The sequence below is a fragment of the Ovis canadensis genome, chromosome 3, assembly GCF_042477335.2.
Source record: "Ovis canadensis isolate MfBH-ARS-UI-01 breed Bighorn chromosome 3, ARS-UI_OviCan_v2, whole genome shotgun sequence".
Lineage (NCBI taxonomy): Eukaryota > Metazoa > Chordata > Mammalia > Artiodactyla > Bovidae > Ovis > Ovis canadensis.
Genome location: NC_091247.1, coordinates 96,166,315 through 96,182,069, shown reverse-complemented (window position 1 = coordinate 96,182,069; position 15,755 = coordinate 96,166,315). Strand labels below are relative to the sequence as shown.

The 15,755-nt window shown below is 45.5% G+C and overlaps 1 protein-coding gene across 1 annotated transcript; it reads left to right on the top strand.

The window, feature by feature from the left end:
- The first annotated feature begins 7,572 nt into the window (after positions 1–7,572).
- Positions 7,573–15,553, top strand: BOLA3 (bolA family member 3). The gene is made up of 4 exons (XM_069580511.1): positions 7,573–7,725; positions 10,601–10,724; positions 12,497–12,585; positions 15,289–15,553. The coding sequence occupies exons 1-4, from the start codon at positions 7,672–7,674 to the stop codon at positions 15,352–15,354; spliced, it is 333 nt and encodes a 110-aa protein (XP_069436612.1). The 5' UTR covers positions 7,573–7,671; the 3' UTR covers positions 15,355–15,553.
- Positions 15,554–15,755: the final 202 nt, after the last annotated feature.

The window sequence follows — 15,755 nt, the reverse complement described above, 5'->3', positions numbered from 1 at the left end:
CCTAATCAACTTGAAATTGTCGGTTCTCTTTGGCAGACCCTCGGTCACATAGCTCTCTCCTGGCTGCATGTGGGGCTAGGAAAAGTTTCTGGATTTTAACTTGGGGTGCAGAGCTCATAGCAAACTATTTGAAAAATCCTGGATGGTACAGAAGCCTGGACAGTCTGCTGTTCAGTGAACTTTTGTTCCTGTTCTGTGAAAAGATGAGTTTTCACTCTGATGTAAGTATCTGAGTGCACTGTTTAGTTCAGCTGACATTTTTTTGTAGCAGATTTGCTAGTTGAAGAAAGTAGATTATTGATTCACAGATAAGGCCAAGCTCTTTATCTGTGGCTGACCAGTATTTTGAATATCACTTCCTTAGAGGAACTTACTTACCTGGTTTGTTTTTGTTTTTTTTTTTTTTTTTTTTTGAGCAGGGAGGAGGGGGAATACTTTGAACAGTTTTATTGCATTTAATCCTTACAGTGACCTATTGAGGGAGTGGCAGTTGAGACGTACATTAGGGATTTTCAGTATTTTGTAGAATATGTCACAAAAGCTCAGACTTCAAGTACATAGCAGGTGGGTCTTTTTCTCTTGGCTGCATTTGTAAAAGTTCTGTATGCTCAAGAGTGCTAGGAGGCTCTATAACATAAAATGACTGCAATTAAAAAGTCATGCAAATGAGTTAAGGGAAAAGTGAAAGCCCAAGATAGATTGTTTTGTTTTGAAAATCCTTTTCTAAAAAGGTTCAAATTCACCCACTGTCAATCAGTGCATGCTCTTTTTGTCCTGTGTCATGCTGGGCCTTTGACACAGGTTAATAAAGCAAGATCCTGTCATGGAGTTTATGGACCAGTGGATAAAAAAGACATTGGGTTGTCCAAAATGTTCCTTTGGTTCTTAAGTCAAAATACACATTTTTCATTTCTACCAAGAACTTGACTGTAGAATGTAGTCACCGTTTTGTTCCACTTCCTTTTGCCATTTTTCAGGCAACTTCATGATTCTATCTCTGAAAACTTTCTATCTTTTTGAGCAAAGAACTATGCCAGCTTCCTTTTACAGTCTTCCAGGGAATTGAAATTTTCTTCCATTCAGAGAATTTAGTAAAGACTGAAATACATGGAAATCTGAAGGTGCAATATGGTGAATATAGCAGATGAATCAACTTCCCAGCCAATCTGTAACATTTTTTACCTGGTTATCAAGGAAACCTGGAAGATTGAGTTTTCTGTTGACTAAAGTCCCGGTTGGTCTAATCATTTGGTTTTCCAGAAACCGCTCATAATAGAGGACTCCCAAGAAGGCTTTTTTTTTTTTTTTTTTTTTTGCTTATGTGGAACCCAAACATCAAAGTGATTAACCAAGCTCATGCAAATGATTTCCAGTGATTGATTTGGTATTTTGAGTATGTCAACTATGTCCCTCATGGTGTAACATTATTCTCAATTGATGTCTTGATCTGATCACTGTCAACTTCAACTAGTCTACCCAACTGTGGAGTATCGTCCAGGGAGAAATCTCCAGCACAAAACCTGACAGACCACGTTCAATATTAAAATTGCAAAAATTCACCAATTTTGATAGTGTTTTTTTTTAAATGCAAGCTACAGCTGTCACAGTCTAACAAAACTTTTGAATGAAGTTAAAGACAACTTCATGGGTTACATCCTTGTTGTGGCAAAGGGGCTTGCATAACTCAATGAAGCTATGAGCCATGCTGTGCAGGACCACCCAAGATGAATGGGTCATAGTGGAGAGTTATGACAAAACATGGTCAACTGGAGGAGGGAATGGCAAACCACTCCAGTATTCTTAGCAGGAGAACCATGAAAAGGCAAAAAGATATGACACCGGAAGAGTAGCCCCAGGTCAGAAAGTGTCTGATATGCTACTGGGGAAGAGCAGAGGACAGTTACTAATAGCTCCACAAAGAGTGAAACCGCTGGGCTAAGGGGGAAATGACTCAGTTGTAGATGTGACTGGTGGTGAAAGTAGAATCTGATAATGTAACAAACAGTATTGCATAGGAACCTGGAATGTTAGGTCTGTTGGACGTGGTCAAACAGGAGACAGCAAGAGTGGATGTCAACATCTTAGGAATCAGTGAATGAAAATGGACAGGAATGGAAGAGTTTAATTCATATGACAATTATATCTATTACTGTGGACAAGAAACCCTTAGAAGAAATGTAGTAACCCTCCTAGTCAAGAGAGTCCAAAATGCAGTACTTGGATGCAATCACAAAAACAACAGAATGATCTAGGTTCATTTAATCCAAGTCTCTCCCAACCACTGATGCTGAAGAAACTGAAGTTGACCACTTCTATGAAGACCTACAAGACCTAGAAATAACACCAAAAAAAAAAAAAGATGTCCTTTTTATCATAGGGTATTGGACTGCAAAAGTAGGAAGTCAGGAGATACCTGGAGTAACAGGCAATTTTGGCCTTGGAGACAAAATGAAGCAGGGCAAAGGCTAACAATTTTGTCAAGAGAACACACTGGTCATAGCAAACACTCTAGCAACACAAGAGATGACTCTACACATGGACATCAATGGTCAATACTGAAGTCAGTATTGATTATATTCTTTGCAGCCAAAGATGGAGAAGCTCTGTACAGTCAGCAAAAACAAGACTGGGAACTGACTGTGGCTCAGATCATGAACTGCTTATTGCCAAATACAGACTTAAATTGAAGAAAGTAGGGAAAACTACTAGGCCTTTCAGGTATGACCTGAATCAAATCCCTTATGATTATGCAGTGGAAGTGACAAGTAGATTCAAGGGAGTAGATCTGGTAGACAGTGCATGACAGGAGGCAGTGACCAAAACCATCCCCCCAAAAGAGAAGTACAAGAAGGCAAAGTGGTTGTCTGAGGAGGCTTCACAAATAGCTGTGGAAAGAACAAAAGGAAAAAGCCAGGGAGAAAGGGAAAGATATAGTCAAATGAATACAGTGTTTCAGAGGATAGCAAGGAGAGAGAAGAAGGCCTTCCTCAATGAAAAATGGAAAGAAGAAAACAATAGACTGGGAAAAGACTAGAGATCTATTCAAGAAAATTGGAGATATCAAGGGAACATTTCTTGCAAGGATGGGCACAGTGAAAGACAGAAAGGGGAAGGACCTAACAGAAGTAGAGAGACTTCCCTGGTGGCTCTCGCAGTAAAGAATTCACCTGCAATGCAGGAGACTTGGGTTCGACCCCCGAATTGGGAAGATCCCCTGGAGGAGGGCATGGCAACCCACTCCAGTATTCTTGCCTGGAGAATCCCCAAGGACAGAGGAGCCTGGTGCACTACAGTCCATGGGGTCACAAAGAGTTGGACGTGACTGAGCGACTAAGCACAGCACAACAGAAGCAGAAGAGGTTAAGAAGAGGTGGCAAGAATACACAGAAGAAGATACAAAAAAGGTCTTAATGACCTGAATAACCATGATGATGCAGTGACTCACAGAGCCAGACATCGTGGAGTGTGAAATCAAGGGGACCTTAGGAAGCTTTACTACAAAAAGCTAGTGGAGGTGACAGAATTCCAGCTGAGCTATTTCAAATCCTAAAAGATGGTGCCGTTAAAGTGCTACACTCAATATGTCAGCAAATTTGGAAAATTCAACAGTGGCCACAGGACTGGAAAAGATCTACAAGCTGGGTTTAGAAAATTGTCAACAGTTGTTGGATCATAGAGAAAGCAAGGAAATTCCAGCAAAACATCTGCTTCATTGACTACGCCAAAACCTTTGACTGTGTGAATCACAACAAACTGGAAAATTCTTAAAGAGATGGGAGTACCAGACCATCTTACCTGTCTCTGGAGAAACCTGTATGCAGGTCAAGAAGCAGCAATTAGAACCTTACGTGGAACAACTGACTGATTCAAAACTGGGAAAGGAGTACAAGGGTTTATACTGTCACCCTTTTTATTTAACTTATACCCAGAGTACGTCATACAAAATGCCAGGCTGGATGAATCACAAACTGGAATCAAGATTTTCAAGAGAAATATCAGCAACCTCAGATACGCAGATGATAGCACTCTAATGGCAGAAAGTGAAGAGGAACTAATGAGCCTCTTGAAGGTGAGAGAGTAAAAAAGATGGCTTAAAACTCATTCAAAAAACTGAGATCATGGCATCTGTGCCATTACTTTATGGCAAATAGAAGGGGGGAAAGTGGAAGCAGTGGCAGATCTTGTTTTCTTGGGCTTTGAAATCTTTGTGGACTGTGACTGCAGCCATGAAATTAAAAGATGCTTGCTCCTTGGAAGGAAAGGTATGACCAACCTAGACAGTGTATAAAAAACAAAGACATCGCTTTGCCAACTAAGGTCCGTATAGTCGTAGCCATGGTTTTTCCCGTAGTCTTGTGTGGATGAGAGAGTTGGACCAGAACGAAGGCTGATCGTGGAAGAATTGATGGGTTCGAAATGTGGTGCTGGAGAAGACTCTTGAGAGTCCCTTGGGACAGAAAGGAGATCAAACCAGTCAACCCTAAAGGAAATTAACACTGAATATTCACTCAAAGGACTGATGCTGAAGCTAAAGCTCTAATACTTTGGCTACCTGAGGGAAGAGCTGACTCACTGGAAAGGACCCTGCGTCAGGTGGCTCCCTGGAGAAGACAAAACTGGAACTGCCTTAAAAGATGGGTGGTTGCAGCATAACCATTTTCCCACAGTTTGTATAGGGAAGTGAAGCAGTCCAGTATTAGTGAAGGATATGTTTCAATTGGACAGATAGGTAGAGGTAAGTCAAATGAAGGGACTTGGGTTTTTTGCTTATAGGTGATGACTCTGAAAGATTTTAATTAAGCAAATAATGGACAATTTTCATTTCAGGTGGCTCCAACAGCAGTTCCAAAAACTGAGGGTAGAAGAAAGATACTAAAACGGATAGTCCAAAATCACTCCCCAGGTGATCCAGGGGTTAAGAAATTGCTTTCTAATGTAGGGAACATGGGTTCAATCCCTTGTCAGGGAACTGAGATCCCAGTTGCCATGGGGCAGCTAAGCTACTGTGCCTGCATGCTCTGTAGCAAGAGAGGTCCGTAGGCTACAATGAAGACCCAGCACAGCTGGGGCGGGGAAAAAAAGTGAGCCACTGTTAAGTTATGGGGTGAAGACTGTTGGAGCAAAAGTACTGATTTTCAGTAAGGGAAACAAGGAATTTTGCAAATGCAGTTCAGTGAATTTAACACTGGTCTCTTCGTTAAATAACTAAACCAATTAAAATTACTTTAGTGTTCAGTTCTGGCTCTGCTTGTTTCCAGTTACACAAACAATGTCAAACATGTGTCTCTTCTCAGCTCTCCTTTATTCTTTGCCTGCTTCATTTCCACTATGGCACTAACCCCATGGTTACAAAGATGGTCCCCAAGAGTACATCTCTACCAGTTTAGCAATCCAGGTGCAAATGATCCTTTATTTTCCTTAGTTCCCAAAAGTCTCTAGACCAATTCTGATTGGTCTGGCTCAGATCATGTGGCCAACTAAGCCAATCCCTAAATCTGATCAACCTGCCTAGGTCATGGGATATGGTCTGCCTCACTCAGACCACCCTGTTTTGAGTAGTAAAGAGGTGATTCTCCACTATACTCTGGAAGAAATATCTTTGGCAATTTAGTTACATCTCTGAAGAAAAATTGAAAGTTTGTAAATTATCCCTAATCCCACCAACCCTAATTGTTAAAGAATCAAGCAAAGAAAAAAAAAAAATGAGGCTATTAATAGTAATGCAAAGGAGAAACTGGGGCTTCCCAGCTGGCTCAGTAGTAAGGAATCTGCCTGCCAAATGCCAGAGCTGCGGGAGACATGGATTCAATCTCCGAGTCAGGGAGATCCCCTGGAGGAAGTAATAGCAACCTACTCTAGTATTCTTGTCTGGGAAATCCCATGGACAGAGGAACCCATGGGGTTGCAAAGAGTTGGATGCAACAGAGCATTAGCACTGATGAAAGGAAAAATTATGAGGGTCAAAATAGTAAAAAGACAGAATTCAACAGTAAAATTTAAATTTTTAATTGGCTTTATTGACTCTTAATTCAGGCAGCATCTCATCTAGCCAGTAAAGGGGAGTTCCAAAGGGCTGCAGAAATGAAAAGCCCTAAAAGCCAAGTAAAAAGGTTATTTCAGGCTTAGGCAACCTACCCACAGGAGACAAAAGGTTTTTCTGTGACAGATTATTTTATTGGTGCTGAACAGAATATGATCAGAAGACAAGGCTTGAACTGACTTTAAAAGATGAGTTGGTTACCACATAAGCCATCTTGTTGCACAGTTTGCATAGGGAGGTACACGCAGTCCAGTAATAAGGAAGGCTATATTTCAATTGAGAAGGCTAAGTGCCAAAGAATTGATGTTTTCAAATTTTGGTGCTGTAGAAGACTTGAAAGTCCCCTGGACAGCAACGAAATCAAACTAGTCAATCCTAAAGGAAATTAAACCCTGAATATTCATTGGAAGGACTGATGCTGAAGCTGAAGCTCCGATAGTTTGGCCACTTGATGCAAAGAGCCGAGTCGTTGGAAAAGACCCTGATGCTGGGAAATATTGGGGGCAGGAGGAGAAGGGGGTGACAGAGGATGAGATGGTTGGACGGCATCATTGACAATGGACATGAGTTTGAGCAAATCCGGGGAGATAGTGAAGGACAAGGAAGCCTGCCTGACATGCTGCAGTCCATGGGGTTGCAAAGGATTGGTGATGACTTAGTGATCAGACAGCAACAAGTAAGGAGAACACAGTATCTCCCCAAGAGCAAAAGTGGAGAAATTTTAAGCTAAGGTTATATACACATTCATGAAGGGTCTTGGCTCAGGAGAATTCAGTCTGGAACGGGGGCAAAAGTTGTCAAAGTTTTAGTTGATTCAAGTCAGGAGGGTCAGGAAAGGTCAATATCATTTCTTAGCTTCCAGTTAATGGGTTGGTTGAGCTTTCCAGGGGATGGGAGTGGTTGAATTTTGCAAAACAACTCAAGAGTTTGCCAGGCTATGCAAGATCTGTGGCTCAAGTGGCTCTTCTGCTGAGCCATTTCCTGCAGGCACCTTCAATTCAGAGACATCCAAAACTGAGTTAGTCGACCCTCTTCACCCCAAACCTAGTCCTCCTCTACCCATTTCATTGTCCAAGCCAGAAACCTGAGAGTCATCCCTGACGCCTTCATCCCCTCTCCCGCCAATACCGTCTTCCAGTCCATTCATTCACCTCCCAGGTGTCCGAGTCCACTCTTCCGATTCTTGCTGCTGTTCAGGCCTTTAGTCTCTGGACCACTGCGACTGTCCCCGCTCTTCGCAGGGACCAGTGATCTTCCTAAAGCTCAAATCTGAAAACGACTCCCCTGCTTAAAATCCTCCCCCGGGTCCCTCATGGAGTGAGAAGTCGAAGCTCCTCCGTTTAGCAGCAGGTTTTCTGGTGGAGAGTAGGAATGGGGGCGTTCCACCTAGGGCACCAGGGTTCTTGGGACAAGGGAAAGTCCGAGCACCGGCTTCTAGGCCGAGGCGGAAGGACCCACTGGGGGCGAGGGTTGGGAGGCCAGGTGAGACTGGGCGTCCTGGGCGTGCGGGGCGGCTCGCGGCCTCCGGACAGCAGGGGGCGGCCTCGCCTGTGCAGCGGCGGCTCTGGTCCCGGACTCCGCGTCTTTCGGGCGACGCGGCGACCTCGGACGGCGGGCCGCGTCGGCCGGGCATGGCGGCGTGGAGCCCGGCCGCGGCAGTGCCTCTGCTTCGCGGAACCCGCCGGGTGAGCGCGGACGGGGACCGAGCCACTCTCCCCGGGGCAGGAATTGCGCTGGGACCGCGGGGCGGGCCGGGTTTGGAGAGACGGCCTGCGGAGGGCGACGCGCCGGGCCAGGGGCTTCGCCTTCCTTTCTCTCATTCATTGATTTGCTGGTTCATTCATTCAGTGGCCCCGGCTACGGGTACTGAGAGAAGTGTCAGGGCCGGCGCGTGCTGGGGGAGCTCCCCAACGGGGTGGGGGTTGAGGCCGAGGGGAACGGATGCATAAACAGTCGTAATACAGCAGGCACGGAAAAAGCAATGTTGCTTTACCGAGCCGAAGACATGGAGTCAGAGCCTGGAGTCGCGGCGTGCGTGCTGGTTCCTGTGACTGAGTCAGGGCTCCGGAACGTCCTCCTGGCTTCTGTGACCTTGACCCTTTCCAAATCTCACACTCCTGTAGTAGGGAGCCAGTAGAGGGCACTCACCATACGCTCTCCTAATTTTCTCTCCCCTTTGCCGATTCATTCTCCCTTCACTCCATCCGTTTCTTTTGCTTTCCTTTCACATTCTTCCTTCTCTTGGACCTGCCTCCCCCGAGCATGAAGGGCACTGCTGCTGGAGACTTTCATTGTGGACAATCGACATTCCAGGGGTTTTGTCAATTGATTGCTGGTTTAAAGGCCGCTGCCTGCAGATCAGCAGAGATGAGGGAAAGACTTCTCCCAAGGAGTCATAGTGCTAACCCCACTGTCACCCTTTAGTGACTGCTGCGCTGCCTGCCACCTGGCTACCCTCTGCCTTTGCCCCCACCCCCACCCCCAGGGCACTGTTTTCAGAGGAGGTCTCCCGTCCACCCAGTCTTACCCAGGTCCACAACATAGGATTCTGTCCCTCTGAACAGCACTCAGTCTCCCTCCAGATCTTTCTCCTGACCTGCGTTTCAGCTGCCTGCTAGGACTTCTTTGCGGGTACCTAGTACATATGCCCGGAGAAGGCAATGGCACCCCACTCCAGTACTCTTGCTTGGAAAATCCCATGGACGAAGGAGCCTGGTAGGCTGCAGTCCATGGGGTCGCCAAGAGTCGGGTACGACTGAGCGACTTTACTTTCACTTTTCACTTTAATGCCTTGGAGAAGGAAATGGCAACCCACTGCAGTGTTCTTGCCTGGAGAATCCCAGGGACGGGGGAGCCCGGTGGGCTGCCATCTATGGGATCGCACAGAGTCGGACACAACTGAAGCGATGCAGCAGCAAAAGCAGCAGTACATATGCCGGTTTTCTCTGGTGGCTCAGCCGGTAAACAATGCACCTGCAATGCAGGAAACCTGGCTTTGATCCCTGGGTTGGGAAGATCCCTTGGAGGAGAGCATGGCAACCCACTCCAGTATTCTTGCCTGGAGAATCCTCAAGGCCAGAGGAGCCTGGCTGGGCTACAGTCCATGGGGTCGCAAAGAGTCAGACACGACTGAGCAACTGACCACACAGTACATATGCCCTGAATTGTGTGGATTTTCCCCCCTGCTCATTCATTCATTCATCCATCACTCAAGTTCTCCTGGGGGCCTGCCCTGGGTCAGTTCTGGAAGACTGCAATAGCAGGACAGACCCATGTCTTGGCCTCTAAGACCAATTGTTGAAAGAATCAGTGCACAAGGTATTTTAAAGACTGCTCTGAGGTTCTATAACACAGGACCCTGCTCTAGGCCATCAGAAAAGGCCTGAGGATGGGCAAGACTGAGGGGGTGAACAGATGGTACCTTCAGCACTAGCATGTGAGCAGCACTCCGCCCACCATCCTCCTCCAGCCAGGGAACCTGGTACTACTCCCTTTTTAAGGATACTCTTATCTGGGAATCTTTCCTGACTTGCTTCAAAAGGCATTGTTACACTGGCATCAGGAAGCCTGTGTAAAAAGTCCAAAGTCTTTATCCTGGCACTGAAGCCCTGCCATACTCTATTTTCTTTTTTTCAATATTTATTTTTACTGATTTGTTTGGCTGCACTGGGTCTTAGCTGAAGCATGCAGAATTTTTGATCTTTGTTGCATCATACAAGAGTCTTAGTTGCAGCATGCAAACTCTTAGTTGCTGCATGTGGGATCTAGTTCCCCCACCAGGGATCGAACCCAGGCCCCCTCCATTGGGAGTGCAGAGTCTTAGCCACTGGATCTCCAGGCAAGTCCCTGCCATGCTATTTTCAGTCTTTCTTTTCAGCATGTGCTTGACCTAGCCAAGGGGCTGCTGACATGATTTTCTGCATCTGCATCCCTAAGGGCTGACACATTCCCATCAGAAGCACTGGCTCCTTAGGGTAGCTATTGGGGGAGGGAAGAATGTTGCTTCCAATGGTAAATAGTCTAAAAATGTTCCTCTTTCAGGTCCTTTCATAGAATTCTGTTTCTTCTTTCCAGTAAGGATTGCAGAGAATAGCTGCCTTATTGAGCAGTAGGTCACAGGGTTATACCCCACTGGAGAGAATGTGGAATGTTAATCAGGCCTAAAGGGTGGGTGCTATTTGGTCCCATTAGTACATGGTCTGCAGCATGCTTGCCCAAGCAGGGCATGCCTGGCCTCTTCTGGTCTGCATCTTACTAAGGGATCCAACCTTGGGCATATCACTTGGTGCTTTAGGCACCTCACTAAAGCTGTCTTCATGATAGTGTCTCACTATCATGAGGAATAAACATCTGTTGAATTAACTTAGGGACCTTGTTATCTCTGGAGTCTAAGTTAGTTATTTACAATTCCACTCCTCCCTCAAAAAAAGTTTATTCTGCATCCTGAGGAACTTAAATGGGCATCCGATGCCATGCAGTGCCCCCGGTTTAGCCCAGGGCCCTACCTTGCAGGGGAGGTCAGAGGGGCCTGCACAGTGACTCTCGTCTGTTCTGTGGCAGCTTCCTCTTCTCCACTGGGCCCAGCGCATGTTTGCCTCACAGACCGAGGGGGAGCTCAAAGTGACCCAGATTCTCAGAGAAAAGTTTCCTCGAGCTACAGCTATCAAAGTCACTGACATTTCAGGTAAGGTTTCCTCTCATCTTTCCCACAGAGTTTGGTAGGATTTTACTTGCTGGAGGGGAAGAGGGTAGGGCACTTGGAGGATACCCACCACCAGTGGCTTTTCAGGATGTATGGATTTTGGACAGATAGACCTTGGCCTCTTCTCCCGGAAAGGGTGGAGATGGGAATGCAGAGACTTAAGCAGGGAACTACTTAAGGACTCATGGTTGCCAACCTGGCCCGGCTCAGATTAGATTCCTCTCAGTCACCGTGGGGCTCAGCTCCAGTCTTTAGTTTGACTTTGAGATGAGCCAGACTTTAATTTCCCCACATTCTTCTGATACCCTAGAATGCCAAAGCTGGAACAGATTCCAGGAAGAATGAGTCCAGAGAGGCCAAAGAACTTGCCTGGCCCTTCACAGGGAGGTGGCCGCAAAATCAGGACTCAGGGAGACTGTCCTGAGCCCAGTGACCAGCCCTAGCCAGGCCCTGCCTTTCTCCAATAACCCCTGGGGCCTCAGAAGTTCAGGCTGACTGTGTATTAGGAACAGGCTGGGCAATCAATGTCTGCCCCCTACTGGACAGGAAAGATAAGGCCTTTATCCAGACACGCCTGTGGAAGAGTTGGTGATTCCCACACTCAGATAGTCTTTATCACTCTCCATTGCTCTAGGGCTCACTGGCTTCTCTGAGAACATAACTTTTACAAGGATTAGGAGAAAGTTCAGAGAGTCCTTTTATCCTGGTCACTATAGGAAATGAACCAATCTAAAGATCTGTTAGAATGGCAGGTTGAGTGAGCCCTCTGCAGGGATCCCAGGGCAATGCTGAGGTCTTGGCGTCACCAGTCCTGTACCTGCCACAGGCCCAGTTAGGGCAGAGCTGGAACTTGACCTCTGGTCTGGCTCTGCCTAGTCCTGGGTAGAGTGCAGAAAGGGGATCAAGGCTGGGAACCTTGGTTTAGCCAAAGCTTAGTCTCCTAGAACATATAAGAAAAGCTTAACAAAGCCTATTGAATGAATGGCACTTTCTTGCTGAATTGTTTCATGCTAGAGCAGCACATTTCATCAGCCCTAGCTCTCTAGCCACATGGAGACAAAGATTGGTCTAGGGGTAGATGGGTCCACACAAACTCTGCCTTGAGAGCTGTCCCTTACCTGCCATAGCCCGGAGGGAAACCTTTAATTCAGCTTGTAGAGCAGGGGTGCTGGAGAGCCCAACTCTGTGATTAGCACGTCTTCACTGTCTATTGTAATGCTGTGTCCATATCATTCAGCTTTCTGCTGAATGATAGCATTCAGCTCATCTCTCACACTTCCTGATTCCTTTACTTTCGGATACTACTGCATGTGGTTTTCAAATCAGATTTTAATGTGTTTTTGCATTTTTAAAAATACCAATTACTGGTCCTTTGGGAAGTGGGACATTGAAATTCAGTCCCTCCCACCTTCTTCGATGGCATTTGCTGGCTTAATAAAAGGCACTAGTAGGACAACCGACATTTCTGAGGCTCTGCATGTTTTGTGCCTTATCTTTCCCGCCTGGAAGCAGTAGTGCTGGGTACCAGATACAGGTGCTTTGCAGAAGGAAGAGCACATTTGGGATTGAGGCAGCCTGCCAGGGGGAGGCAGGGTCAGATCGTAAGCCATGATTGTCTAACAATCTTAGCAGCTTTCTGCTGCATGATGACATTCAGACCTTCTTTGGATTGTGTGGTACTTATTCAAGGACATAAGTAACTGTGGCTGCTGTAACTTAATAACAGAAACACTTTCAAATGACATTTATTTCAGGAGGCTGTGGGGCAATGTATGAAATTAAAATTGAATCAGAAGAATTTAAAGAGAAGAGAACTGTCCAGCAGCACCAGATGGTGAATCAGGTCAGTAGAGGCAGCAGTGCTTCTTTGTCACGTTACTGCATCTGAGAGGGCCTGCGAGCGGAGACAGAATCGCACTGCCCGTCCTAGGAAGGCATAGTGCAGTACCGCGTCGTGTGAGCAGGACTCAGGACCTGAGAAAAACATAAACTGAAACGATCTGGGGTTGTATTGTAGGCAAATACGAATTTTATTCAAAATGGAAAACAGGCCACCCAATAGTTATTTTATATTCCCCTGTATATTACTATCAATGTTTACTGTTATTATTGCGTATTGAATAGTGTTTGTAAACATAAGACCAAAAAAGATGCATGTTCTTGTAGATTTGAAGGTTTCGTTTAAGCCTCTTTAAGGACTCCTTTACAGGTGGGTAAACTGAGGCATGGCCTGATTGAGAGCTGCTCCAGCTGTCCCAGACCCAATGACAACAGCAGGGGGCTGGAACATCAGATTTAACCTGACTAAGGCCCAGTGTATTCATTATCTATGCTTATTTCACTTGAAATTTATACCAGCCTTGACCCTTGCACCTGTGTCTGTAAACTCACCCCTCCATCAGTGTGTTTATCGTTCTGGAAAGTTGGACTTTGTAAACTAGTTTAACTTTTGTAAAGCACAGTTGTGGCCATGAAAGTCAAATCCAGGTGTTCCAAACGACTCTTCCAGGCCTTTCCCATCCTTCTTGGCATGGACCCTCCCTCCGGCCCCGGCCCATTGGTCTCTCCATGCTTCTGGCTCTTTGCCCAGATCAGATCTCCTGCCTGGGCTGCCCCTCCCTCACTTCTTTGCTGGGCTCAAATGCTGCCTCACTTTCCTAATTTGTAACAGGGAGAGTAACAGGATTTGCCTCTTTGGAGGCATTAGTGGTAAAGTCCTATAAAGCACTGAGAAGAGCGTCTGACATATGATGAGCCCTTCGTAAACGTCAGCTGCCATCACCATCACCATCTTACCTGTAAGCACTGCGAGGAACCTGCACCAAGTCCAAGGGGCAGGACAGCAGTCTCCTCCGCTTGGGAGAATGTCACCTGTATCATCTTGGGCTCAAAGTTTCCTTTGGGCCCCTGCTGAACACGTGCCTTCTCTGGTCCCATCCTTGCTGGGGAACCTTGCTTATTTGTCTGTCATTGCCCTAGGAAGCCGACTCTGCAGGCCAGCCCTGCGTCTGTTTTCTTTTTTCATAAATTTTATTTTATATTGGAGCATAGTTGATAGAGGGAAAGGAGAGCTGGCCTGGGTTTGGTTATTACTTTACAGAGAAATTAAATGTTTAATGCCTGAAAGACTTTCCACTTTGGAGAAGTCACCTCCTGGTACTGGTGTACTTTTAACCTGGAGCAGCTACATAGCAAGGCCCACACCACTGCAGCAGGGTTGGCAGGGGAGGAAGGCCTGAGCCTGACCTCTGGCCTCATTCAGGTCCTGGTGCTGCAGGGACTAAATATCTATTTGATTGTGGTTCCTCATTTATGCTGGGGCCCTGACATCATTTGTGGCCTTAAACAAACCTCCTATTTTACAACTTTATTTATTCTGATCTAGAGTAAAATTGGGGAATTGGTGCGGATGAGCATGGTTTTATTTAAAAAGAATATTTTTACATGAAGCTATATATATATTTTTTTTTCTTTTATTCAAGTAATTTTTAAAAATTTTGGCTGTGCTGCTCAGCTTGCAAAATCTCAAGTTCCCCAACCAGGAATTGAACCCAGGCCTCTGTAGTGAAAGTGCTGACTCTTAACTACTAGACCACCAGGGAATTCCCAGTGTGGGTTTTTTTTTAATATAATTTTTTTCATTTATTTATTTTTGGCTAAGCTGGGTCTTCCTTGCCCCTAGGGCTTTTCTGTGGTCATGGAGAGCAGGGACTACACTCAGGCTCTGGTGGGAGGGCTCCTCATTGTGGTGGCTTCTCTTGTTGTGCAGCAAGCCTCTAGGGTGCACAGGGGTCAGCAGCTGCGGTCCTCAGGCTCTAGAGCTCACGCTCAGTAGTTACGGTGCGAGGGCTTAGTTGCTCTGCAGCGTGTGGGATCTTCCTGGATCAGGGATCAAACCCACGTCTCCTGCAAGGGCAGGCGAATTCTTTACCACCGAGCCACCAGGGAAGCCTCCTCGGTGTGGTTTTAAAGAACAGCTGTTCTTTGCTCAAAGAGCAAAACACAAGGAGCAGTCTAGAAGCTCTTCACTGGGGCAGTCTAAGAAGTTAGAATATGTATAATGGAACACTGTGCTGATACCGAAAAGAACGAGGGTGTGCTTTATGCCTGAGATGGAAAGACCGTGTGTTAGGGGAAAATGCAGAGTGTGGAACAGTGTGTTTGACATGCTATCATGTGTGTTTTTAAAAGGTAGGGGGGTGGAATATATATTCATATTAGCTTGAATATGCATTTTTAAAATTCTCACAAAGATACACATGCAGGTAACAAGTTTTATATTTGGGAGGGAGGTGGAAATGGGGACGGCTGTGGAAGGGAGACTTCAGGACATGCCTTTTTATGCCTTTTGAGTTTTGAGCGAACTTAAATAGTGATTCCAAAAAAAAGTGTTTTCCAAAAAAAAAGGTGAAGATTGTTTAAAGGGAGTGTGTGTCCAAAGTGTCCTACAGAGATAAAGCTATTAATATATAAAACTATTCCAGTAGAGACTTACTGTAATCAGTGTCAAATACAAAACAATGACGATGCTCTTCTGCTTCCTTAGGCACTAAAAGAAGAAATCAAAGGTATGCATGGATTGCGGATATTTACCTCTGTCCCCAAACACTGACCATACTCTGGCTGCGTTGATGCTGCTGCTAAAACTTTGGATGAATCTTACTACCACCATTCTTTCCTCAGCATATGACAAAAAAAATTATCTATTTTGTTCATAGACATTTCCATATTGTAATTATAGAAGAATATGGTATCTATTTAGATATTAAATTAAAGGCAACGGATAAGTAAAAAATTTTTTCATTACAAAATATGTACTGAATCCTGCTGTGTGCCTAGGCAACATTCTTAACATGGGGATAATGTAATTAATAGAAGCAGACCAAGAAAGACTGTATGAAATTTTTGAAGGGTCATGAGTTATGCTTTCAGTTCCTTTATTTCAGAAACATGTCCTTTTATTCAAAGTGGTCTTGTTTTTTGAACAGTTCTGTTCTGATGCTAGAGGCAGAA